Here is a 27,152-nt window from a genome sequence, read left to right as displayed (position 1 = left end):
AGAGTTCCAGAAATGGTAAATATGTGGGTAAATAAATTACTTATTTTCCTCATATTAATTTTTCTAAAAGACAGCAATTTAAAGCAAAAAGAAATCAAAAATAGCATTTTATTATGGGGTTTATGACATACAGAAGTAAAATACATCAGAGCAATAGCACAAACAATGACAGTCAATGGAATTTCACTGTGGCAAAGTTCTTATAAATTAGGTAAAGTGGTTTTTCACAATACTTATTTAACTTTGGATATATTATACCCTATTGTCATCCCTAAAACAACCACTAAAATATATATTGAAAAAAAGTAGATTAAAATTAATAGAGAAATTAAATGATAGAGTAAAACATGCTTGGTTAACCAGGGAGAGTAAAAATGAACAGGAACAAAAAACAGAGGAAGAAAAAACAAGACATGACCAATTATATTGATAATCACTTAAAGTATAAATAAACTAAAACATTCAACTAAAAGAGATTGTGAGACTGAGTAAAAGAACAAGACCCACCTAAATACTGCCAGATTACTATTTAAATAAAAAGACATAGATAGCTTAAAAATAAGAGTACAGAAACTTATGTGACATGTAAAGAGATGGTGTGATTACATAACCAGGAGCTTTAATAGTTATAAAAGAGGAGTATTTCTTAATGACAAAAGGTTCAACTCATCAGAAAGACAAAAGAATTCCAAATGAGTAAGATTTAATAAGACAGCTTTAAAATATAAGAACTAAAAACTATCAGAAGTAAAGTGAGAAATAGACAAAGCCACAATCATATTTGGAGGCTTTAATACAATAAGGTATTAAAATGGGTTTTTGCAAGGGAAATCAGAAAATAGTTTGGACTCAATGATAATGGAAACAGAACCGATCAATTTCAAGGAGGGAGGAATGCACTATTGAGGGAAATTTATAATATCCAATGCTTACATTAAAGAAGAAGTAATATACACAATGTGGATAAATCTCAGAAATTCTGTTGAATGAAAGAAGCCAGACTCAAAAGATTATTACTACATTATTTCATTTGTATAGTTCAAGAATATACAAAACTATTCTCTTGATGTTAGAAATTGGAATAGTGGTTTCCATGGAGGAGAGAAGAGGGGAGGAAGCAAGGTGAACAGGAAGGAACTCTCCTTATCAAGTTTTAAGATTTTTGCATTGTACTGTGTCAGATTTCACATAAAAAATTAAAAGGCAGCACTTCTCACAACTGTAATTTAAAAGTGGTTTGTGTAATTATTTGTCAATGAGAGCTGAAATCTTCACACTTTTAATTTGTTTCATTTAGGTCTTCTGACCCCTATGATTTGTAGCACTTCTTGAATACAACTGATGCTCAATAAATTCATTGGAAGAATAATGAATAAATCAATGTTAAAGAACAATCAATCCTACCCTCACATTGATTATGTGCTATTTCAACTGGCTAGCTCCTTCCAACATGATATTGCAATCATTGTTAACATGCCTGGTATTAGATCTAACTTTCCTGGAGGGCAAGCATCGTATCTCAGTTTATATAATTCCCACATCCTAGAACAAGGCTTAACGTGTAATGAGTTCTGGATAAATGTCAAATTAAGTAACAAAGGGTATTTATTTGAATAAACTTAGGGTAGAAAGTGATAAGCACCATAAAAGAAGCAAAAATAAAGGATCATGAGGGCTCAAAATGAGAAAGAGTGTTATATGGAAAGTAGATAAAAGAATTTTAATTTGTCATTTAATGAAAGCGAAAATATCCTCTCTGCAGAAACTTCTTCCAGCTGTGGTGAAGGTGCACCTAAAATGTCTAGCCATCTAGACTCACTTTTGGGTCTTTCCTCTGGAACTCCCAATTTATGTGCAGTCTCCTTGTATGCACTGTACTTGTCTGTCATCACAATTATAATGACAGAAATTTCATAACTTTTTATGTTGTCATGTCCTTAATACCTGTCTTCCCGTTAGCCGGTGAGTTCTGTTGTAACACAGACAACATCTGTCCTTCTCACAGCCATATCTGCAGTACAGAGCCCAACACCTGAGTGTTTACTGATGATTCTTTGCTGAAGGAATCACAACATGCCACAGAATAACAAGACCTTAGAAATCATCTAGATGTTATGAGTCATTTTATGGATGAGTAAAGAGACCACAGCTGCAATGTATATGCTGAAGATCCACCAGCTGGTAAGTGGTCCAGTTGGGGCTAGACCTACTAGAACCTCCATTTCCAGCCACCCAGGCCATTGCTCTCTTTGTTGGATCAAGCTGAGGTTCTAGCCCCTTATTCCCCTCTCAGATGACTAATAGTCAAAGTTTTGAGTACAAAGAGTGACCACCCAACAATTAACTAAAAAAAGTTCAAGTAATGACAAGGACCTTAGGACAAGTTGCAATGTTCCAGCCATAGGAACAAAACCTATAGTATGTTTATGTCTGCGTGTAACAACTAAGAAGTAACTTTGATTTTCAAATGGTCACACTCAAAGATCCCTCAGAAACTATTCACACACCAGTCTTGTGGATAAATAATGGACATTTGACAAGTCCTAACAAAGCAACATCTGATGTAAGATGTTAAAATGCTGAAGACCAACTGTGATCCCCTGCCATGCTGACACAAAGAAGTATTAAGAAAAAGCAATAGGCATGCTCTAACCAGTTAGATCTGAAAAAAAAAAAAATAGAACTTATTTGAACACAAAGAGTGTGAAAATTTTCCTTTTCATTTATTTCTCCTACAGATGTGAACCCTGTCTTGTTTACTGCACAAAATCCAACTAGCTATTTCTACGCAAAACACCATTTCTAACTGGGCTTGGGTCCTCCGTGATTCCCCTGCCCTCCAGCAACAAGCTCAATGCCTCGCACAATCAGAGCCGGTAGACAAAAGATGGAAAGGATGGATTGAGGCTTGGCGGGAATATGCAAAAACCCCCATGAGAACAGTCGTTTCCTCCACTCAGGAAGTATTTCTACTAAATCCTTCCTTTGCTTTTGTTTACAACATAGTTTCCCTCTGGGGAAAAAGCCTCACTTTCCAGCAGAGAAACGCTGTCAGGGAAAAGGACAGCTCTGCTCTGTTGTTTGCTTCCCCGTTCTACTTTCTCCTCTTCCTAGAAAGGCTTCCTTCTCCCAGTGGATGGTGCTAGAAATTCTAAAGTGAATATGGGAGCTCCAAGCCCACCCCTTCTCTCCTGCCTGGTTCAGCACACAGTTCCCTTTGCAACAGGCAGCAAGAAGGTGGAGGGATTATAAATTGTCCCACCCCAGATGGTCTTTGCAGCCCTTCCACTGCCAATCCCTTCGCTCCGACTTTGGAACTGGGCCACTGTGTTTTCAAGACAGGAGTCTGCAGCTTGGTGACGGCCAGGAAGGGACATTTCAGGACACAACTTGGTCCTCCCCACAACCCCACCATTTCCACATTCACATTTCTGTTTTCCCTCTGATTGTTACCAGTCTTTTTTATTTTCCTATTACTTACCAAGTAACAAAGAACAATTATTATAAAATCTTTGTAATGGAAAAGTTTCTGCAGGATACCCAATTCAAAACTACAGTTCTTTTATTTTTTTTTCACCATGCACCAGCTCTGTGCAATTGGCACTTATTTGAGACAGCTTTCAAAGAGAATGTTTGTGGTTAAAAGATAAGCAGGTTTTTAGTAAAGTGTCAGAAGGACTTTTTCTTCTCCCTTGCTGGCAGTGGAAAAACCCAGAAAGAACAAGTAAGAGCAGGAAGGCATTCTCTCAGAATTACCTTGAAGATGTATAGATGTAGTTTCTGGGAATTCACCAATGGCTAGGATAGCTGGGGCCAGGACCCCGTCCAGAATTAGGTTTTGCCATTAAAATAATAAAGGGGAAACATTAAATAAAATAATCATATGCAAAAATTAAGACAAAAATCTTTTTCTTAAAAAAAAGCACTTTGTTTTAATTAGAATTTTTAATCTTCCCTATGCTTTCCAATATAAATTATGTTAATTCATAGCTCAGAATAAAAAAGAGGAGATGCCATTTTAACAAAGCCTCTACATCAATTACAACTGAAAATTGCTTTAATGGAGGTATCGGGTAACAAAGAACCAACAATGTAATGTCATATTTAAGGAACCTGCAGTGGGACAGCAGATGTCAAGGTTATAAGCCTGTAACAGAAAAATTTAACTTCTGCAGAGACTGTGAGAGGGAATTTAAATGGAAAATAAAATCCTGACAATAAAACTTACTTGGTGTAACTTTTGCTGATCCACCAGTAAAAACAGGTTCTTCACTTTAAAAGCACATGAATGTTGCAATGACACCAAGACCCCAACATAAAGTGAAAGAAGGGGCAGGTCCTCCTCTCTTTCATGTTTGGAGAGCACAGAGGAAAAGACCAGTATAACTCCAAGCGGCACAGTGTAGATTTCCCAAAAACATCTTACGTAGGAAGGCAGACTTCTAGCTCCCTCTGCTCTTCATGAGCTGATAGTTCAGGGTCCTCCTCAGCATTATTTCACAGTGAGCAGGTGTAGTATGAAACGTTTTTGATAAAAACAATCCACTGGCAGGGGTTACGGAGAGGTCAACGAAACCCAGATCAGCAATTGATCAGCTCTAATGAACCATCATAGCAGTAAACCCAGAGCCCTTGTACAGACCTGCTACCCTAGTAATGGCCGTGACGCTGACACCGGAGCTGTTAACAGCCTTGTGCTTAAATTGCATCGAAGTGTCAGCAGCGTGAAAACCTTCCCCTAAACAGAGCCACATTCTTCAGCGCACATCCATTTTATCAAAGGCCTCTCTTTCACAGGTTTCCACAAAAGCGCACATGGTTTATATCGACTCAGAGAAGATTTCTACAAGCTCTGAGGTCCAAAGAGTGGATGACACGGATATAATGACAGATTATGAACACACATCTCCTCTGGGTTCTGACCACAACTGCACATTCTGATATTTCTCTTGTACTCACATAGAGCAGGGAACTAGAGAGGGAGAATGGACTCCCCTTCATTGTTCTCAAAAGAACAAAAACTATAACACTCCAAAGACTTGTTTTCTCAATACCTGTTGTTGTTTTCTTTTCAAGTGAAATTCAATGCCGCATTCATGCTTACAGACCCACGTTTGAAAAGGGGAAATGAATGTGCTGCACCAGAATTTTATTGTAAAGCGTCACTAATATGATAGAAGTCATAGCCCTCTTGGAAGATAACAATAGCTTCAGATGAACAAAAAAAGAAAATTGCCTTTAGGTTAGAGGAGCTAAACCAGAGGCTACTTTTCCGCTGCTGAAAGATAATCCCCTAAGTACAATGATAGCATTCTCTCCTCTGCGCCAGCCCACCTATCGTTAGTAGACAAATGATCTCAGAGGGAAATTGACTCTAAAAAATGCCAGATTTTTCAAAACAGCCCTGACTTTTAGTAATCGTTCTCACTCTCCTACAAGTTCACTCATTCCTGTTGGACCAAGGGATATAAATATTTGGCCCAGAACAAACAAGAACAAGGACATTCTCTTACTTTTAAGCACAGTACAAGGGTCAAAATCAGGAAATTAAATATTGATACAATATCATTGTCTAACATGTGATCCGTATTCAAATCTTGCCAGTTATCCCAATGTCCTCTTTAACACCCCCTTTTTTTTTTCCTGGTTCAGTATCCAATTTACTGATACACATTGCATTTAGATGTCATGTGTCTTTAATCTCCTTTTTTCTGGAATAGATCCTTAATCTATCTTTGTTTTTCTTGACCTTGACTTCAATTACTCAGTAGAATGTTCCTCAATCTGAGTAACAACAATTTTATCACAATAAGATTCAGACTATATATTTAAGGCAAGAATTCCACATAAGTGATGTTGCATCCTTCCAGATCATCACATCTAGAGGTACTTGATATCAGTGTCCCATGATTGGTGAGAATAACTTTGATCACTTGTTTAAGGTGGTATCTGCTATTTTTCTCTTTGTAATTAATAAGCAATTTGTGGGGTGATACTTTGAGACTATAAATGTCCTGTTCTTCATCAAACGTTTACCCACTAGTTTTAGTTTCCATTGATGATTCTTGCCTGAATCACTTATTACCATGATTCTCTAACTCCATCATCTCTATATTTATTAGTTGGCATTCTCCTTTTCATTTATTTATGTATTGATCTACTTATTTATCTACAACATGATTGTTTATTTATATCATTGTAGACTCAAGAACTCTTATTTTATGCAATGTTTAATCTAATTTAAGTTGATTTGAGTTAGGTTTTTATCATTTATAACCAGACTATTCCTGGAAGTACTTTGAGAACTCCTAAGGAGAGAGACAGCTTCCTGTGGCTGCACATTCAAGAGGTCCTTAGGATCTTTCCCTTACAAGGTGATTTCCAGTGGTCCTGCTGAAGCCCTCCTGGCCCGCTCTAGGAGGCCCAAGCCCTCCGAAGACAACACACATTGAAGACAAGGGTGCCAGTGAATGGCCCCTAGGCTTTGGTGAAACCGCCAGGTGGTGTGGCTGTAAGAGGGCAAGGTTCTTCTTGCTATACTCAGTCTGCTCCTCCACCCTATCTCTTGCAGCTTTTCTGAAATAGCTGGGTCAGTTTCCCGGCTCCTCTCCCAGGGTTACCAACAATCCTCTACTTTTCTCTGCTTCGCTCTGGAACCTCTTACTCTTTGATACATTCCTGACTCTGTTTGATTCATATGATGGGTATTATGCCTGGAAGTAACCCCAGATGGAAGGCTTTATATTTTCTATTTTCCCCAACACACCCACTCTTCATCCTTTCCCAAGCTGCTGACCAACATTACCTACATCAACAGGCACCAAATGAATTGAAGAAATCAGAAAACAGGAGAGTGATATTGGGGTATCTTCCCTCCAAATTCCACCCTTGCCAGGTTGGCTTGGGTAGCTGCACTCCTTGATCAAATACCCTCTCCATATAGCTGTAGTCCTGAGTTCTGGAAACCATTTACTCCCCCTGCTGCATCAGGCTTAGGAGCAGTAAGGGACCCCACATTGTTGAGCCCTGGAGTAAGACACCATTGCCAGTTTCTCTTAACCATGTCTTGCATTGATAAACTTGATTAAACTTTCCTCAATTACCCCATTTGAGTGTACATTCTGTTACCTACAAGGCAAGAGATACAGATAGGGGTAATGACAGATGGCTATGATGACAAGAGGTTCACCTACCAGAAAAAGATATAGCCAAAGGCTGCCTTTGGTATTGCCATTTTTTTATGGGCTTAAAAATTTATGTCTGCTTTTATCTTTTCCATATAAATGAAAACATAGCAAAATAAACACCATTTCCTAATTGTGACCACATGCCACTAAAAGAGATATATTCTAGCAAAGCACAGAATTAAGGGTTACAATTCATTCCTTCCATTTTTCCAGCCCTGAAGAAAAGTTACAGAAGTCAAAATGATAATACACATAAAAGTCCCTTCAGGAGGAATGCAAAGCAACCTCCAAGTATTATTCAATTCACTTAATACCTTTTACTATGTTTTCCATATATGTCAAAATTCTTCTTAAGCAGGCACAAGTGTGCCATGTGAGAGCTAGTGTAAGAAATTTATTCAAAAGATGTTCAAATCCCAAGTCTGTGAATGAGTTCATTTTTAAAGACAGTCAACAGTCAATTCAAGGTTAGATCCATCACAACACTGCTTTCACTCACTTGCATTTCCAAGTGTAGGCAGAGAGGTGGGGTTTGGACATACTGTGCTGCCTCAACTTGCCACTTAGAGCCCTGGTGATTATTTCGTTTACTGATTTCATTCTCTCCAAATTGGGGAAAAAATCATGAAAATCTGGTTACTGGTTGCATGCTTGTGAGTCGGTAGCATCTCCCCTTCAACCTGTCATGATGGAGAGGGGTTGAGGATCACTATCCTGCCTTCTCAGAGAAATAGGCTCATTTATTCAAACTCTGTATCATCCTCTCACAAGCCCGTTGCTCTCTCTCAGTCCCTGAAACTTGGTATACCTCCTTTGGCAGCAAAGACACAAAACAATTTAACTAGAACTTGAGTTACCTGCAAGTCTGCATCAAATTCATGCTTCAGGTGTGCTTCCTCTGCAGCCTCCACCAGACGCTAAAAAGACAGAAGGCAACATTAAGAATCAGAAGTGTGGCCTGGACCTCACTTCTACAGTTTGAAAAGAATAATGTTCCTCTGTTGTCCAAAAAGTGCCAAATTATATCATGACTTGGTATGTTGGTATGTCTTTGCATCCACGACTGAAAATAATCGCACCAGTGTCAAAACTGAGATTTTAAAAGATGCAGGAAAAGAAAAAACAGCCTATGGTTGAAACAGTGCACTTAGGCTCACATCAGTCAGTCATTAATTCATCCAACAAATATTGTTAAATACGTCTATAAATGCACACAGGCTCTGCATCCATTTTCATAACATTTCAAAGTCACTGGCCCTTGAAGCCCAATGTAGACTCCAGAACCTACCAAGAACAGTGCTTTCCTTAGGTATAGAAGGCCTTTATTCAAGTTTCATTGAATTGAGTTGACTCCAACTCTAAGAGGGATTTCTTTCTCAGTGGTTTGGCCAAGGGAAATTATTTTAATTCCTCCAATCATTCAAGGTCAATTGTTTCTGCAACCAGTTCTAGTGCATTATCAGGTAACAGTCATTTGCATTTTATCAATGCATCAATATCATCTTTGACAATCTGCATCCAAATAAAGAAATCATTGATACTAAATCAATAAGCAGTACCCACAAAATGTAACATGTGTTATTCTTGTTAGTCAAATAAATCCAACTAATTTATATTCTTATGAAAACAATTTCATGACATGTTTTCATTTAAAGACAATTAGTCAACTATCAAAATCACTTTTAATTTTAATTTGCCAACAGTAAGTTCCCACCAAGAAAAGACAGGCTAGTGGATATTAGGGGAACATCTCATTTAGTGAAATAATAAAGCAAAATCTTTAGATCCAAGGAAAAACTACTCAACCATTTCTATTCTCTTCGTGGTTACTCTCTTACCCTATGCTGTCTTGAACTTGCTTTTTCTTAACATAACACAGACCTGAATTTAATAGGCCATGTTTCAGAAACGATGACATTTGTATTAATATAAAAATGACCACAAGTAACAAATGTCCCATGTCATAAAATTACATTGACCATGGAAATAAAGATGCTGAAATATATTTGGATAAGGTTAGGCACTAATTTAGAGAACTGAAGCCCTCTCTTTGCACATGACATACAAAAAAAAAAAAAAAGGCCAGCCAGAGACAGTTCTGCCCTCAGACAAGCATCTGAGAGGGATTAGCAAATCTGGATTCCCACAGTTCCTTCAGACAGTCAGGAAGAGGGCAGCTTCTTCTCTGGCCAAAGAATGAACCCCAGGAGAGCATTAAAAGGCCAGATCCAGAAGACTGTTCTAATTCTAGTCCAATGCTAACCAGCTACAGTTGCAAGATCTTGGGTAAGCCCCTTCCCCTCTTCTGGATCTCAGTGTTCTCATTCAAAACCCAGGGAGAAGTTACCCTGGAGCAGTGGTTCTCAAAGGCAGCATCGGCCTCCCTTGGAGCTTGTTAGGAAAGCAAATTCTCAGCTCCCATTGCAGTCTCACTAAATCTGAAGCTCTGGAGGTAGGCCCAGCAGTCTGGTTTAGAAGACCTCCGGATGACTACGAGGCCTCTAAAGTCTGAGAACCACGAGCTAAATGGAGCACTCAACCCAGACCTCACCTCGTTCCTGGTGCCTTGCTTAAGAAGCCCCACTGACAATTCAAGAGTCTCACTGATCTTTCTAAAATCTGTGTGCATATGTATTTTTTAAAAGATTTATTTGTTTTATTTCTTTCCCCCTCACCCCCCCCCCCCCCATGGTCTTTCTCTGTGCCAATTCTCTGTGTGTTCTTCTGTGTCCGCTTGCATTCTTGTCAGGCAGCACTGGAAATCTGTGTCTCTTTTTGTTGCATCATCTTGCTGCATCAGCTCTCCATGTGTGCTGCGCTACTCCTAGGTGGGCTGCACTATTTTCGTGTGGGGCGGCTCTCCTTGCGGGGCACATTTCTTGCACGTGGGGCACCCCTACGCAGGGGGCACCCCTGTGTGGCATGGCACTCCTTGCACATGGCAGCACTGCGCATGGGCCAGCTGACCACATGGGCCGGAGGCCCTCGGTATTGAACCTCGGACCTCCTATATGGTAGGCGGATGCTCTATCAGTTGAGCCACATCTGCTTCCCTACATATGTATTTTTATTATAAGACAGTACTTAGAGAAGAGAGGCATTAAACAGATAAGGTGAGAAACCAAAAGAGAAAAAGGAGAGACACTATCTATAAAGACAGGGTATGCAGTCCCCACACTTTCATTGGGTCTCAGCCTTCTTGGTATCATTCTAGTCAGTGAAGGTTGTCAGCCTTTGAGGATCACAACAGAGAATTTGCAGATCTAAATGTGGACCCTGACAGATGAGTGACAGGTAGGGATATAAGAAATCTATGTGTTTCTGTGAACTTGTTCAGTTAATTTTTGTAATAGACTTTAAGAATTTCTATGCCTGTATCATAAACTTTGTTACATATTGAGATTTATAGATGTGTATAAAATTATACACTTCTGAAAATTTACATTATCAAAGAAGTAACATATTTTGAGCATTTATTTACTTAAACACATAATAGTTGTTTTCTCAGTGGTGTCTAAGAACTCTAAGAATCCAGAGAAAAAATGCTGACCAAATGATCAAAAGATAAGGACAAAATAAAAATACATGTTGCCCAAGACAGGCAACACTGAAAAAAAGAAACTGCAAATGAAAAAAACAATAGAGTAGTGTGGGACCAGCAAATAAGAGAACAAGATTATTAAATTACCACAAACAATAGCAAAATTATAGAAGAGCAGAGCATGAAAAGTATTTCACATATAACATTGTATTTATATATGCATATGTATATATATAGGTGAACATATGTATATCTGCATATTACATATTCATCTATAACATAACATGAAATGTATTTCAACCATAAACACTGCAATACTAGGTATGGGGCATGAAATGGTAAAACGCTGGAAGCAATTCAATGATACTGAACTAAGATTGGATTATAAAATTGTGAATGTGTTTGCTTTTTTTAATTAAAACTGAACACTGGAAATAAAGCTTTGAGGTAAGAGTATCTGTTTTGCCCATAGATTCTTCCCCCCTTTGATGCCAAATCATGTCCTTACTCAATAAAAATGATACTAATGTACTGGAATATATATCCTAGCTTTTGAGCAAAGCACCTACAAGTTACAAGGTTGTAATTCATGAGGCAATAACATTTCATTGACTTTTTATATTTCTAAATAACTACTCCCCTTTAGTGAAATAAATACAAACCAGGGCTTTCTTTGTAAATAAGAAATACTAGAAGCCACGGACCATGGACAATATTTACAGTGGTGGTAAAGACTAAGCTGCTGAGGGGAATAGCGGGGATATTAAAGCCATTTCATTTCAAATCACATCTTATTTCCTGTTACAGTAACCCCACATATATCCATACAACACTGCAGGATAGGCAGTCTCCATGTCCTTCCCCACAACACTTAAATCAAGACTTGGGTTAAAGACATCACAGAGGTCAAACCTTCAATCATGGTCCAGAAGGGGGGAAATAGGACACCAAGTCAAAGTAAAAACTGGATCAGAAGAAGAAAATTATTTTTTTTGTTGTTCTATTTGTTTTGCCTTTTTTTTTTTTTTCCCATTCCTGGTCATTTGGACTTGAACAGAGGAGAAAAGAGAAAAAATGTGTGGTGAGAGGTGGAAAAAGTAATGGAAAAATATGATGATGCAATCAAAGTAACTTATATGGGACTGAACAAATTGTATACAAATGAAAAGTTATTTTTGAAAAACAAAAATCCCTAAAATGATAGGAGGGGCAAATTATAGAATAAAAGCCCTAAAGCCAAGCAGAAATATAAAAATCATATAGAATAGCAAAGAAAAAAAAGCCATTTTTATTTCTTATGATAAATTTGAAAAGCTTTGCCTTATAAAATGCTTCATAATGGGAGGATGGAATTTAGCAAAGATTTCATAGCTCTTAATATGGTTAGTGCTTTTTATGTAATGTGTTGCAATAATGCATTTAGGACTCACACCAAGGCTTTTAATTGCCATTTTTCTGGAATGAATACATAATTTTTTCTCAGAAAAGGTTTATACCCAACTGGAGTAACTCTAAAGGAAATGTATAATTATGAACATGGATTTGGGCTGCATGGATGATTAACGTGGGGCTACCTATTAATTTGTCAGTAATACCATAGTTAGAGGTCACTTTTCCTCTAAATCAAAAAGAAAAGCCATCAAGTGGAGTAATCAAGGAGTAGTAATTTATTACTGTCACAACCATATCTATCGTGGCATGGTTCATCTGCTTCTGACAATAGATTCAGTGACTTTCATTTGAAGAGCTAGAGTTTGATGGAGAACAAATTACACCCTTCGTGGATTAGCGTATTCCTGTTATCCTGCACTAAGTTACAAGGTAGGGTTTGAACTTGAGATGCTGACACTCTACAGAGGTGAGGACACAGCACAGTCACCTTTCAAACTCAATCTACCCCAGAAGAAACATGAAAAATCCCCACCCTCATAAGTCATCAAAAGATGTCCCCAGAGGGCTGGACAAAATAAGATTGACTTATTCCCAGGACTAATTTAAAATGCTCCCCTATTATAGCAAGGGTCAGAAACCACCAGTTTAAGAACCACTAAACTGAGAAAAGAAAGGTAATTGAAATTCATTTTCGTTCCTTCTGGTATTGAAATCCCTTCCCTTCTGTTCTAAGAACAAGGTACACAGTGACAGTATAGATTCTTCTTTGCTTTAATCCTTGCTGCTTTTGTAGCTAGAGTAATTAAATGTCTATTTCCCATCGTGTGGGACTGGTACCACTAGTGATCCATTAAACAATATGTGGTGATGAGGGGCACACACAAGGAAACTGGCTATTTCAGTATAGAGGGGGAAGTGCTATCATTGGAAAAACAAGAGGGCCAATGAATCCTGCCAGGAGACCAAGGAATCTTCCTAGATGTGACATTTAAGCTGAGTCCAAAAGGAGAACAGGCAGTAGCCAGGGGAAGGAGAGGTGCTGTAAAAATGGACACTTCATACAAAGATTTGGAAACAAGAAAATGTCCTGGAAATGACGATTAGCTCAGAATGGCTAGAGCTCAGAGACCTACACTGAGTCCCCACGGATGACAATCAGGTAATGAACAGGCAATGAACAGGACAAAATCAATAGTGTGGAGAGGAGGACATCAGCAGACAAGAGGAACTCTAAGACATGCTTGCCTCCCACAAAGCAGCACTGGAACCGCATTAGAGTCATATCTGAGGGCTTAATGATATTCAGCAATCCTTATTGATACAAGTGTTTTTACTTTTCAATTCCAATAGAAATGGCACTTATAAATCACCAAACTTCAAGATGATTGCTTCTTTAAAGAAAACTAGCTTTTAAGGAGCCTTCATTATTTCTTTGTTCCTGTAGAAGGAGTAAGCTTTGTTGCCCACGAATGAACATTTTATATAAAATGACCTTCTGCCCAAGCTGCTATTTCTGCTTTAAAAACAGCAAACATTTCAGAGTGGATTATAAAAGCTAATCTATAAAGTTCCTAGAGAAAGCAGGTAATAGAACAAAAGCACAAACACATCTTGTGTGTAGGTGGGAGGCTCTCTTTCCTTCCCTCTTGCTGCAGCCCCTTCCTGTCTTTGTCAGATTGTGTAAAATAAAATAAGCCTACAGTTTACATCAGAAGACTGAGCATGATCAATAACAGATTATCTTTGTTTCCATGGGAAATACCCGTTACCAATTTGAGGTTGATTAAACTAACACCTGTTATTAACATGGATAGTCAATTTCCAAACCAAAGCCATCCCATTCTACATCTACCAAAGTTCAGCAATTGCAAAGCTGTTGAAAATGGAAACAGCCCAACTTTGCCTAAGTGCCCAAGGCAACTAGGAAGGAGGTAGGAAAAGAAGTCAGTCTTGGGTTTTAGCCCAAGAATTTTCTCCAAGTGACCCAGCATGTTAAAGAATGGTCTCTGCTTACGTAACCCTCCTGGGGACAGTTTAGAATTAATTGCCAAAATCAAGGCTATTTAACCAGAAACCATGAAAAGTGCCTCCAGGGCACTACCGTTCAGAGGTAACAGCTATTTTCCTTTTTGGACAAAGGAACTGACAATAACTTCCCAAGGGGAGAGTGTAGGATGACTGGGGGCTATGGTATTTTGTCAATTTGAAGGATGAACATTTGTTTTCCCCATGAAAGGAAATCACCTATCCCTGAGGGCTCTGATAGTGTCGAATAAAAGTCTGTTCCAGTCCTTAATCACAGCCTTTCCAGGACTTACTCAGAAGGTGTTGGCTGGAACCCACAATGGCAGAGCCTTGGCAGCATCAGCAAACTAGCCAAGGAAGACCTGAACATCCAATACCCACCCCAGATGAGACAGGGCACAGCTCAGTTAACAAGGTATAGGTTCTGGTGAGAAAGTCTGCTCTACAGAGACTTTCCATTCCAAGTTGTAGCATCAAGTTTTCCATCACTTCTGTTCAACTTAATTTAACAAATATTTGTTAAGAAACTCGTAAGTAATCAAAACTGTGTCAAGAACTGTATGGGACCCCAACAAATAGATGACTTAGTCTTGGCCCTCAAAGAAGCTTTCGGCCATTTAAACATTTTGGCATGGTAGAATCAGAACCCAAGGACAGGGTTTAAATCCTGGTTTCCCTCTCCCCTGACTGCTTGACTCTGGGCAAATCTTAATTTCTCTGAGTCTTGGTTTTCTGATGAACTGAAAATGTATCATCTCACTCTGTACCTCAGTCTGTGAATTTGATGAGAATGTACACATAAAACATTCCTTAAAGGGCTCCACACAAGTGGAAGATATTATTATGATGGGCACAGGGGAAGAGGCAAGATTTTCAGGCTATAAACAGCTTGATTCGAACAAGGAAACCTCACATAGTCTGTGCCTCCCACGGTTGACTTTCATATGGGGAGAACTTGGAACAATTCCTCAAGCTCACAGTTACACGGAGGTGATGTGAAAGTTAATTCTGCTGCCAGGGAAAGGACTCCAAGCCTTGTGTTCCAAACACAAGGCTGTGCTCCTGCTCCTTAAGGACTGGTTTTCAGAATCCACCACTCTCTTTAATCCTTTTTCAGCTTCAGCAGTAAAAGCTCTGATCAGTGAGGCTGAAAATGGAATGAGGCACAGGCCTTTATCGAAAGGTTTGACTGATGTTCTCAGAATGGCACAAACACAGAAATTAAGCTGTTTACCAAAGCAAGCTCCTTTGACGGATGGCGCCTAGGAGTCCCTGAGCAGGCGGGTGAGTCTGGCAAGCAGCTCCTTGCCCCCAGGCCCCAGCCATACTGGGTCAGGAAAATTTCCTTTCTCCTGGAAACTGGAATAATGCAGAACAATTTCCATGTCCATTCAGATATTACCTTCTCAAGAAGGCTTATTATACAAATTCAATGCGGAGAAAAAGCTGTTCCAACTCCCTTTTGTTCTTTCCTTCCATGCATCCATCCAAACATTATCAGGCAACTTCAATTTGTGGGGAACATACTGTGTTCATCCCAAAAACAAGTCCTGGGGTCAGACAACGTGCATTTGAATCCTGGCTCCAGCACTTCCATGCCGGTACCCGAGGCAAAAGTTCTAGGCACAGCAAATGGCCATTAATGATGGCCTTTGTTACTGCTGCTACTGACAACAAGGTTGACGATGATGATGAATTATGGGAGAGGAATCATACAAGGGGCTGGGGATATGAAGATGATGACACATAGTCCAGCTGGGCAGATAAACAAGTAATTAGACAATGTGGCATAGGCTATAATACGAGGGCCACACAAGATGATGATCACAGCCAACAATTCTGAGTTTTACACTTACTATGTGCCAAACTGTTGTAAGTGCTTCAGTCAATTAATTCAGTTACTCCTCACAACCACCCTACAGGAACACACAGATATCACACACTTGTAGATGGAAAACCAAAGGACAGAGACTAAAGCCTTACGAAAACTCAAAAAGCAGAGAGCAGGTAACTTTGCCAGGGCATGGGGTACTGGTGTGGGGAAGGTTTCACTAAGAATGTGACAATGAGCCCATGCAAACGGATGAGTGGAAGTTAGGCAGGTTCCAAGAGAAAGAGGGGGGGAGGGAAATGAGGGGAGAGTTCCCCCAAGATAGAGCAGCAAGGGGCCCAAGAAGGAGTCCAGTGTGTCTACAGAGCTGCAGGCGGTAGGGCGGTAGGGAGTGGGGAGAGTGAAGGGTGAGGGGGGTAGGGTGCACAAAGGCAGGCGAGCACAGCCCAGGTGAGCAAGGACTGTGAGCCAGGTGAGCCAGCACTGGGTCCTATGGACAATGGGCAGAGGCGCTGAAGAGGTTAGGTGGGGCCTAAGAGTGGCACAGTCTTTAAAATTAATCTGGTAACAGCATGGAAAAGGAACTAGAAGGGAACAAGTCTGAAACAAAGAGAGACTGAAACAGGGAGACCACTTTAATGCCATTTATTCCACAAATATCTCAATCCATCAGCAAGTCCTACAGGGGCTCCCTCCAAAATATGCCCCAATGCCCCAGGTGTCACCGCTTTCCTCATCACTGCCTGTTTCAACCCTAGTCAAAGGCACAGCCATCCCTCCCCCAGACAATGCCCACCCTCCTAACTGATCCCCAGCTTCCACTCTGAGCTCTACAGTCCCTGCTTCCCACAGTTGCCAGAAGGAGCCTTTTAAGAATAATTCTGGTGTCCCCTCCCCCCAGTTAAAACCCTCCAAAGGCTTCCCATTAATCATGACCACCCACAAAGCCTTTGGAATCTGGCCCCGCACCTTCAGCTCCCCTCCCTCGCTGGCTTCCAGCCGTCCCTCTGGCGTCAGAGCACCACAAGCTTGCCTCTGACATCGCTGCTGCTCTCTCAAAGGTGGTCCTCCTCAGAGATGCCGTCCCCACCCTCCATACCCAAATGTGACTCACCAGGGGCTTTAAACAGCCCTGAGTACATGGTCAGGTCTCCAACTACGGTTGTGAAATGAACTAAATATCTATTACCTATTCTAGTCTGTGTCAGGAACTGTGCTTGCCTGGGAATATGAAGTTTACAGGACACGGGCCCTCCCCTCAAGGACTCTGCATTCTCAGGAGGAGAGAGACGAACAAGCAACCACAACTCAATTTGATAAGGGCTACAAGAGGATGAAGCAAGGAATAATACAGAAGTCCTTCAAGGGATCAGCTAGACTAGGCTTAAGGGGTATAGAGATTCTCCTCTAAATTGAGACCTAAAGGATAAAAGCCCAGAAAACAGAGGAAGGACATTTTAGAGGAGAGAAATGCACATACAAAGGCCCTGAAGCAAACAAAAACACATGATAGATTCAATTAGTTCAGTGTGTAGGGGTATATAGGGTGGGAGTGGGTGGGATGAAGGCAGTGAAGAAAGAGATTGGAGCGTTTTAAGCAGCTAAATATTATTTACGTTATCTAGATTAAAAATGATTCAATGCAACAAAGGGAAGGCACTCTAAAGCTATTTAAGGAGAATCTACAGGAGTAAGAGGCCAACAGGACACGGAAAATAAGGGAGAAGGCAGAATAGTGATAACTGTCCTGGGGCTCCTAAACACTACCCAGTGATGTCGGGGAATGGTCGGAGAGAGAGGGAGAGATGGTATCAGGAGGAATATCTGAGGAAACAAGAGAGTGAGATATTATAAAATCTCACAGTAAGACTATGTAATACAAGAATATAAAATTTAAAAAGTAAGACCATTAGATTTGGTGATTAAGGGTGTGTGGTAATATTGACCTGCTGATTCTCAGCACCCCCTAGGCCATCAGGTCTATAATAGGGGCTGGAAGTCTACAAACTACATTTTCTAGACTTCCTTGCCAGCAGGGCTCCAGGCTAGATTCTTGAGAGATCTGCAAGGCCAATATTCTCCAGTGGAAACTGTGGGCATCTGAAGACGGCAAATTATCTTTTGCCAATGTTGTCCAGATATCTTCCAGACAATTACCCACCGTGTGCTGCAGACTGCTAAGACCACAGACGCTGGTTTCCTCTGACTGCAGTGCTTTCTGAACTTAAGAACTCTGGCAGCAACTTCCCTGACCCTCACTCCCCCAATTCTTCCAACTATCAAGAGTGCTTTCTAATTCCCTGTATTAAATTCCTACCTACTTGATATACCTAAAAGTTTTTTGTTTTCTCTGATCAAACCTGACTGGGTAGGCCTGAGGGGCAAGGGCCAAAATGCAGAAAGCACTATGGTGCATAGAACCTATGGTGAATTATGATTTATTTTTAATGTTCCTTTAATTTTCTTGGGAAGAGCCCAATTATATTGTGTATTTATGTATGTGGATGTACATGTATATATATACAGTATGGTACATTAATACATATATATAGTATTGTATATAGTATTATATAGGTATTCTTTGCTAAAAAGCAATAATCAAATGACCTGGGTCATTCTTGACTTTTGAAGGACACTAGGTAATAGGATCAAGCTGGTTTTACTCCTCTCAGTAGAGTCAAGCACATATATTTATGTGTGGTGCTTATTTCAAATGAAATCAAGAACAAATAATGAAAAATAAAGCTATTTCATAGAGCTTGGTCTCGGAACATTTTACGCAGTCTCTTGCTGTAATTAATACCACACTGGTGGCTCCGGGTCCCCAGAAAAAGCTGTCACCACCACCACAACCCGGGCCTGATTGTAGAAATGAAGCCAAGACTCTGAACCTTTCCCAACACTTTCGAGATGATGACTGCTCCAACTCAAAATGTGGGCAGCAAGGGAACTGACACTGGTACAAGATGCAGTGCCCAGGGACCTCTGAGGACACAGGGGAGCTGGGTAAACCAACAGCCTGTGTTCTGAATGAAGTGAGTGTAACTTTAATGCACTTTTTATTATTTTTCACTTCTAATTTTCATTTGTTCCTCTTGCATGCAAGAAATGACACCCTCTGTTAGCCAGATTTAATATTGTTTAAATTTCCAAGGATGAGAAACTAGCTTAAAAGATAAGCTGACTCTCCCTTTTTTAATGCTCAGGTAATGAACTGAAATTACATATCAGTTTGAATTTTGATGTAATGTTATTCATATACTTTATTCTCTCAGCTTCAACTCTTTTTCCTCTGTCAACCCTTAATTAGAACTTTGTTTCAAAATTACAATGAACTAAGCGGTTATATGAACCAAACCTACTAGTGAAGGATTTGAGGATTTCTTTTTAATGAAGAAAGGACAGAGCTAATGAAGGCAGACCAAATCTATTTTACATCATTTTATACAAAAATAAACAGACAAAAAACTTGAATTCCCTCAGACGCCTCTGTAATGCCTCCTTTCACCACCATGCCAGCCTTGGACATTCTTCACTCTTTCCTCATACACACCCCATCCCCACCACCCATCCCTTGCAGTTCGGTGTCTTGTAATGTTCTGATGTTCTTACATGACCAAACAAAAAGGAATCTTAGTTTCAACACAACCCAGTGACCTTCCACCTTTGCCATTCTGCTGTCCTCCTCCCTCTTTTACTGATGTGGGCTATGGGTGGAAGGCTCTTTGTCTCTTCAGAGATAACCTAAGCTGAAGGCTGTGGGTGTGGAACGGTAAGAGGCTGCAGTCCTGCCCTTAGGGACAATGGCAACTGCTCCAGTCCCAGGAAACAGTTTAACAATGCAAGGGCTATAAACTTTAAGTATTTAGGGGAAATGCAAAAACCAAATATGCTAAAAGCTTATCTAGAATATCTGGAGTCCTTGCTAAAAGCTTACCTAAGATGTGGAAGATATATATGCTAACTGAAGCCTATTGAGAACTGAAACAAAGGGACCATTTGGCCTTTCCTCTCTGTATAAAAGACATTTGAAAATCTTGTTCAGGGCTCGGGATTCAAACAGAAAGCTCCCGAGTCCCGCCGGCCGTCAATAAACCATTTTTCCTTCTCAAAATCATTCCTGAGTCCTGGCCTCTCTATACTCAAATAATTGAACTTCTCTCAAATTCTACAACATTACTATGAAATAGACACATAGAGGATTAAGTTGAACCATACAAAACTGTCACATTGTGAACTGAATATCAGCAATTCCATATAGTTTGAGCTAACTCATAAAATATACTTGAATGTGAGTAGATTTTTAATTTCCCTTTAATAATCCAAAGGAGTTAAATGATTTTGAGCAAAGAAAAAGTCCTAAGAAGATGTAGAAGATGGGCATAAACATGACCAAAGCACTTCTCCATGCCAAGCACTTTACAATGTCTGTCCACTGAAGCTTAGGGAACTACCATATTTGCACTGCGCAGAAGAGAAGACAGACCCATGGAGGGTGAAGGGACTACCCCAAAGTCACATAGAGAGCAAACTCTGAATGGAGCTCAGGACACTCATTTGGTTACAAGTCTTCATAAACTGCTGTGAAGATTCAGGTCATCAATGCAATCATAGACTCCTCTGGAGCAAGATAGGACTGTGGGGGCATGGCCACCTGCAGCTGCCTCCTCAACTGGCCCTTGAGCCAAGGCACTTAAATCTAACGAGCAAATGAACTGAGGCCATAACATCCTGATTGGACCCCAACTGTCATGTATGTTATGCTCTTGAGACCAGATGCAAAAAGATGCACAAGAGAGCTAGCTTGGAGGAGGAAATCATACCATCTCATCTCTTCACATTGTGTAAGAAAGCAGCATGCCATCTATTTATCTGACAGCAGAAAAGCAAATGGATGTTCTGGTCCCAGCTTTCCTCCTGCTCCAAGAATGAGGATAAGAATAAATCTTGGAAGGAAAAAGAGAACAATCCGAAGGCTAATGGTTGCCTCCTAATGGAGATCCCTTAGAGAATTTCCTGGCTCCATCTCCATAGTAATAGGAAGTAGGCACAGAGTCAAGACCAAACATTCGATTTTGCTGCACTGCAGAGGCAGGGGCCTTATGTGGTCCTTGGCAGGGCCCTTGAGGGTCCCGTTGGGTTAAGGTCAGTTTGACCCCCACACTGGAGTCTTGCAGGGTCAGCTCAGCAGCATCAGGACAAGGGACCAGGGGCAGGCCACAGCAGCCAAGAGGCATGGTCCTCACCCTGTACTACTCAGTTCCCTGGGGACAGCCTCTCAGGCAACCCAACAGCCAGGATCCCTGCCCATGTGGGGCTTATGTCCCAGAGGAAGAGACATAGCCAGCAAGCAAGGGAACGGACGCATTTGATCACACCGGAGAGGTATGAGTGCCAAGTAGATTATAAAACAGGGGAATGGGAGCACTAACTTTTTGGGTGGCCACAAAAGGGACCTCTGGAAAGCTGCTACCTGCATAAAGCAGCAGCAACCCTGAGGAAAGCTGGAGGAAGCCCTGTCCAGGGGAAGGAACAACAAGCACTTATGCAGGCTCTGAAGTTCTGGCTACAAAAACCAAATGCACTTCACTTTCGGAAACAACCCCAAATTCCTTAAACCCATGAATGGATGAACAAAATTTGGTACGTCCATAAAAACGGAACATTATTTGGCCAGCGAAACAACAACCCATTTCATGATACCTAGCTGAATTACTGTGGCAAGAACACTAAATAAATATCGAGATAAAAGTACCGTATTAAAATGATCCATAAAAGGCTATTATAAGGGCATTTGCTTGTATTTCAATAATATGGCATCTAGCAGAATTCTAGGAGAATCCAAGAATAATTCTAATTTAAAATTTTCTCATTTCTTGGGAAAGCAAACAAGAAATGGAGGGGAAAATCATAAATTTGCAACAACATTGTAAATGTCTTAAAACAATTTTTTATTGTTTATACCCCACCTCATTCCAAAAAGGTTTTCCCACTGCTTGTACACTACATTTTTAAAGCTCTACTAATTTAATTAGGAGTATCTGATCTTAAGTGTCATGAAAGCAAGTGATCAACAAATATTTATTGAGCATCTGCTATATGCAAGGACCATGGTCAGCCACCGAAGGGAGCTGCCAAATATTTATGACAGCCTCTGACCTCTAGGAATTTGCAGTTGCACCCAATAATAAATAACTATGCCTAAGACTATTTGCCAGATTTCAAAGAGGATGTTTGGTTACTAAGAGGTATAAAATTTGAACAAAAGAGTAATGACTTTGCACTCCTGAGGCCAGAGGAAATGGAATTTGAATGGATTTTAAAAGGTGCCTTGTACTTGGGCAGGTCCAGAGGCAGGAAGGAGGGTGCCGTGCCGTAGGTGGGAAAGGCCAACGCACACTTGGGAATGGTGAGTACACCAGAAAAGTAGGTAAGGCCAGAGAGGAAAGCTAGGGTGAACCCGGGGCAAGAGCCTACTCTATCAGCCTAAGGGCTGACCTTCATCCTTAATGAGTTAAGAGAGGTGTTAGCAAAAAAGTGATGCAGGTGGTGGAAGGCTGGGGTCAGCTGGGCATGGTGGCTGGAGAAAGGGGAAGAGAGTGCAAAAAAGCCCAAAGCCTTGTCTTGTCTATTTCCTCATTCTCACCTCCAGTCACTTAGAGCAGCGTGTCCATCACCGCACACTGCAGGTGATTCCCCAGTAAACACACCCAGGGTAAGCACCTGACTTCCATCACTGAAAAGTCTAATCCCACCAAAAAGTGAATTCATTTAGTCCTGTTCTATAGCTCTGTTAAAAAATGTTTTTAAAAAGAAGCTTTGCACCCTTAAATTATTTTATACTTTTTAAAAAGAATATTGTTCCTATTCAATTTTTCAAGCCTAAAACAAGAAAAAAAAATTTCAGTGGCCTATCATAGCCCTGAGAGATTCATATGCTATATGTATACATATCTGTGATTATTTCTACAATGTTAACTAAGCTATCACTATTTGAGGGGATTGTAAACACGGTGATTAACCATAGCAAGAAGGACAGGTTATGAGGGCATGATACCCCCAAATATTAGCTTTCTGTAGGACAAATATGCTGATAGGAGAGTTCACATGAACAGAAGAGATCCTGGACCAACCTGGGTTCTCTCTCTCTCTTTCTCTCTCTCTTACCTTCCCTGTCTCAGTCTCTGGAAGAAGTTAAGTTCAACCATTATTTATTGAGCAAATACTAACAAAGCGTAGTCCTTTCCACTATATATTTCACAAATAGTTAAGGACACAGATATGTAACCAAATAACTACTATTCGATAAGATGAATGTTATAGGTAACTCAGAAGCATTAACTTTAAACAAGCATTAAAATAATAACTGTTAATAAATGAAGTCAAACAAGATTACCAGCCTATGCCTTTGTATTCTGATTCATAAAATCCTATTCCTTATATAAGTTCTCTCATATACCAATTCCTCATTAAGACAAACCACCTAATTTACGCTGTTTAATAAAACAGTTTTAAAAATGCATGCATTCAGTGAAAACCATCAATAGTGCATTCTGTTTTTGTGGATAACTAAGATGATAAGCAACAACCAAACCATGACAGGAAAATACCAGAGGTCAAGGTGGGCAGGCAAGTGAGCCATGCAGATGGTAGGTGAGGATTTACAAGGTCAAGAGACTGGAAAGAACAAAGCCATGTTAAAAAGACCAAAGGGAAAAAGACAGACAATAGTAAGACATGACAACATAAAGCCAAAGGGTAAAACAGATGAGGTTAAGTAATTCCCTTACAGGGATAACACTGAATGTTAATGGTTTAAATTCCCCAATCAAAAGACATAGACTGATAGACTAGATTGAAAAAAATGAGGGAGGAGATGTGGCTCAAGTAGTTGAGCTCCCACCTCCTACAGGTCCAAGGTACAGTTCCTGGTGCCTCCTGAAAAAAGCAAAAACAAAAAGCAAAACAAACAAAATAACCAATTCAGGGAAGCTGATGTGGCTCAGTGGTTGAGCACCAGCTTCCCATATATAAGGTCCTGGGTTTAATACCCAGCACTCAGTACCATAAAAAAAAAAGAGAGCCATCTATATGATGTCTACAAGAGACTCACCTCAGATGTAAGGACACAACTCGGTTGAGAGGGGAAGGTTGGAAAAAGATATTCCATGCAAATAGTAAACAAAAAAGAGCTGGAATAGTGATACTAATATTGGAAAAAATAGATTTTAGAATTGAAAATTATTTAAGTGTGGAAAATACTTGTTCCAATCATAAGAACCGTCTGCCATGGTTGTTAAGCATAGCAATCCTGGGTCCCTCTCTAGATCTAATGAGCCAAGTATCAAGGGGAAGGGCCTGGAAATCTGCATATATAATAAGCATCCCAGGTGATTCTTTTTTTTTTTTTGAGGAGGTATTGGGAATTGAACCCAGGACTTTGTACATGGGAAACAGATGTTCAAACCATTAAGTTATACCTGGTCAGCAGACCAGGACAGTGCTGCACAACTCCCAGGAGGGCAAGGGACAGAGAGATGAAGAACCTGAAACAACAAATGTTAGTTACCTAACTGCCATGGTGGCCAGAATGGGCTCCCAACCCCCACCCCCAAAATATTAAGCTGTGATAAAGCTCCTGGCTCACTGCAGCCAACTAACAGGAGAACACATGTCTTCCTCCCTGTCAGCTATTACAAGGGAAGGGCAGGTAGAGTCAGGGGTCTTCTCTTCAGTGAATTCCGCCAGCATAGCCCACTTTCAATCTTGACTTTGGCCAGACCAAAACACAAGAAAATGGAGATTGAAAGAATCACTTCCATGGAAAGGTACACAGACAAACACCATCTGCTGGCTGGTCTGGAAATTGCATGGAGAAAAACTGCTTTTAGGTCTCCTTTCCCTGGGAGAAAATCTGTGCCCCATAAATGAGTCTCTGGGCCAATTTTTATAAATTTGCTGAGCAATTTTAAAGACTTAGAATAAGTTGACCCAAATATAAAAGAAGAGCTGGGGGGGGGAGGGGGCGGAAATAAGCAAGAAAGAAAAATTGGCCAACAGAGTAAATTCACCAAGACATTCAGATGCCTAGACATCAGCAAAACATTACAAGCCATACCAGGAAATAGGACAAGATGGCCCAGTCAAAAGAAGAAACCAAATATCCTGGAGAGATACAGGATTTAAGACAATTAATCAAGATAATAATACAAATCTCCTAAATCAATTCAAAGAATTAAAAGAAAATATGGCTAAAATGATAAAGGACATTAAGAAGACGCTGGGTGAGCATAAAGAACAATATGAAAGCTTGCAAAGAAAAGTAACAGAGCTAATGGGAATGAAAGACATGGTGGATGAGATTAAAAGGGCAAAATAGATTTTAAATGTGAAACTGTTATAAAGGATGAAGAAGGTCATTATACATTAATAAAAGGGTCAATTCACCAGGAAGAAATAACAATAATAAATATGTCTATCCCTAACCTGGGTGCCCCAAGATACATGAGGCACACACTGGCAAAACTGAAGGGAAAAGCAGCTATCTCACAATAATAGTTGGAGATTTCAATATTCCACTCTCAGCCTTGGATAGAACATCTGGACAGAGAATAAAAAAATAAACAGGGAGCTTGAATAATATGATAAATGAAGTAGATCTAACAGACATTTATAGAAAATTATACCCCAAAACAGCAGGATATACATTCTTTTCAAGTGATCATGGACCCTTCTTCATGGTAGACCATATGTTGGGTCACAAGACATGTCTCAGTAAATGTAAAAAGATTGAACTTATACTAACACTTTCTCTGAATCATAATGGAATGAAGCTGGAAATCAATAATGGATGGAAAAAGAAAAAATTTATAAATATCAGAGATTAAACAACACACTTAAATAATCAGTGGGTCAAAGAGGAAATTGCAAGAGAATTCAATATCTTGAGATAAATAAAAATGAAAAAACAACCTATCACAACCTATGGAAGAGTGCAAAGGCAGCACTGAGAGGGAAATTTATAGCCCACCAGGCTTACAATAAAAAAGAAGAAAGAGCTAAAATTGGAAATCTAACTGCATACACCTGGAGGAACTAGAAAAAGAACAGCAAACTAATCCCAAACCAAGCTGAAGGAAAGAAATAGTAAAGATCAGAGCAGAAATAGATGAAATTGAGAACAAAAATAACAATAACAAAATCAACAAAACCAAAGTTGCCTCTTTGAGGAGATCAGCAAAATCAACATTTAGCTAAACTGAAAAAGAAAAAGAGACAAGATGCAAATAAATAAAATCAGAAATGAAAGGGGGGTCATTACCACTGACACTGCAGAAAGAAGAGAGATCATAAGATACTACAAAAAATTGGTCACCTACAAACTAGACAATGTAGACAAGAAGGATAAATTCCTAGAAATACACAAACAACCCACACTGGACCTAGAAAATATAGAAGACCTCAACAAACCAATCACAAGTAAAGAGATTGAAATAGTCATTAAAATTTCCCAAAGATGAAAAACCCAGAACCAGAAGGCTTCACAGGTGAATTCCTCCAATCATTCAAAAATGAAATAAAACCAATCTTGTTCAAGCTTTTCCAAAACATTGAACAGAAAATAACACTACCAAACTCATTCTACGATGCCAATATCACCATAATACCCAAACCACATAAAGATACTACAAAAAAAAGAAAATTATAGACTAATATCTCTAATGAATTTAGATGCAAAAAATTCTCAACAAAATACTTGTCAACCAAATCTAAAAGCCCATTAAAAGAATTATACACCACAATCAAGGGGTTTTATCCCAGGTATGCAAGGGTAGTTCAACACAAGAAAATCAATTAGTGTAATAAATTACATTAATAAACTGAAGAAAAATCACATGATCCTTTCAATTGATGCAGAATAAGTATTTGACAAAATACAGCATCCTTTCATGATTAAAACACTCCAAATGTTAGAATAGAAGGAAATTTTCTCAATGTGGTAAAGTGCTTCTTGGTGAATTGTCCCTTTTATTAATATATAATGACCTTCTTCATCCTTTATAACGGTTTTGCATTTAAAATCTATTTTGCCACACCAGCCTTTTTTGCAGAAATGGAAAAGCCAACTATCAAATTTACTTAGAAGGTTTAGGAGCCCCAAACAGCCAAAAATGTC

The 27,152-nt window shown here is 39.7% G+C and overlaps 1 protein-coding gene across 2 annotated transcripts in view; it reads right to left on the bottom strand.

The window, feature by feature from the left end:
- Positions 1–27,152, bottom strand: part of CACNA2D3 (calcium voltage-gated channel auxiliary subunit alpha2delta 3) — a 933,078-nt gene that overhangs the window by 657,709 nt on the left and 248,217 nt on the right. For both annotated transcript variants that reach the window (XM_058288134.2, XM_058288135.2), the window contains exon 4: positions 8,045–8,104. In XM_058288134.2, the coding sequence (XP_058144117.1) occupies positions 8,045–8,104 (60 nt within the window). The remainder of the gene's footprint in view (positions 1–8,044; positions 8,105–27,152) is intronic.

The sequence above is a fragment of the Dasypus novemcinctus genome, chromosome 26 (assembly GCF_030445035.2).
Source record: "Dasypus novemcinctus isolate mDasNov1 chromosome 26, mDasNov1.1.hap2, whole genome shotgun sequence".
In the NCBI taxonomy this organism is placed as follows: domain Eukaryota; kingdom Metazoa; phylum Chordata; class Mammalia; order Cingulata; family Dasypodidae; genus Dasypus; species Dasypus novemcinctus.
This window is presented reverse-complemented; position numbering and strand designations above follow the sequence as displayed.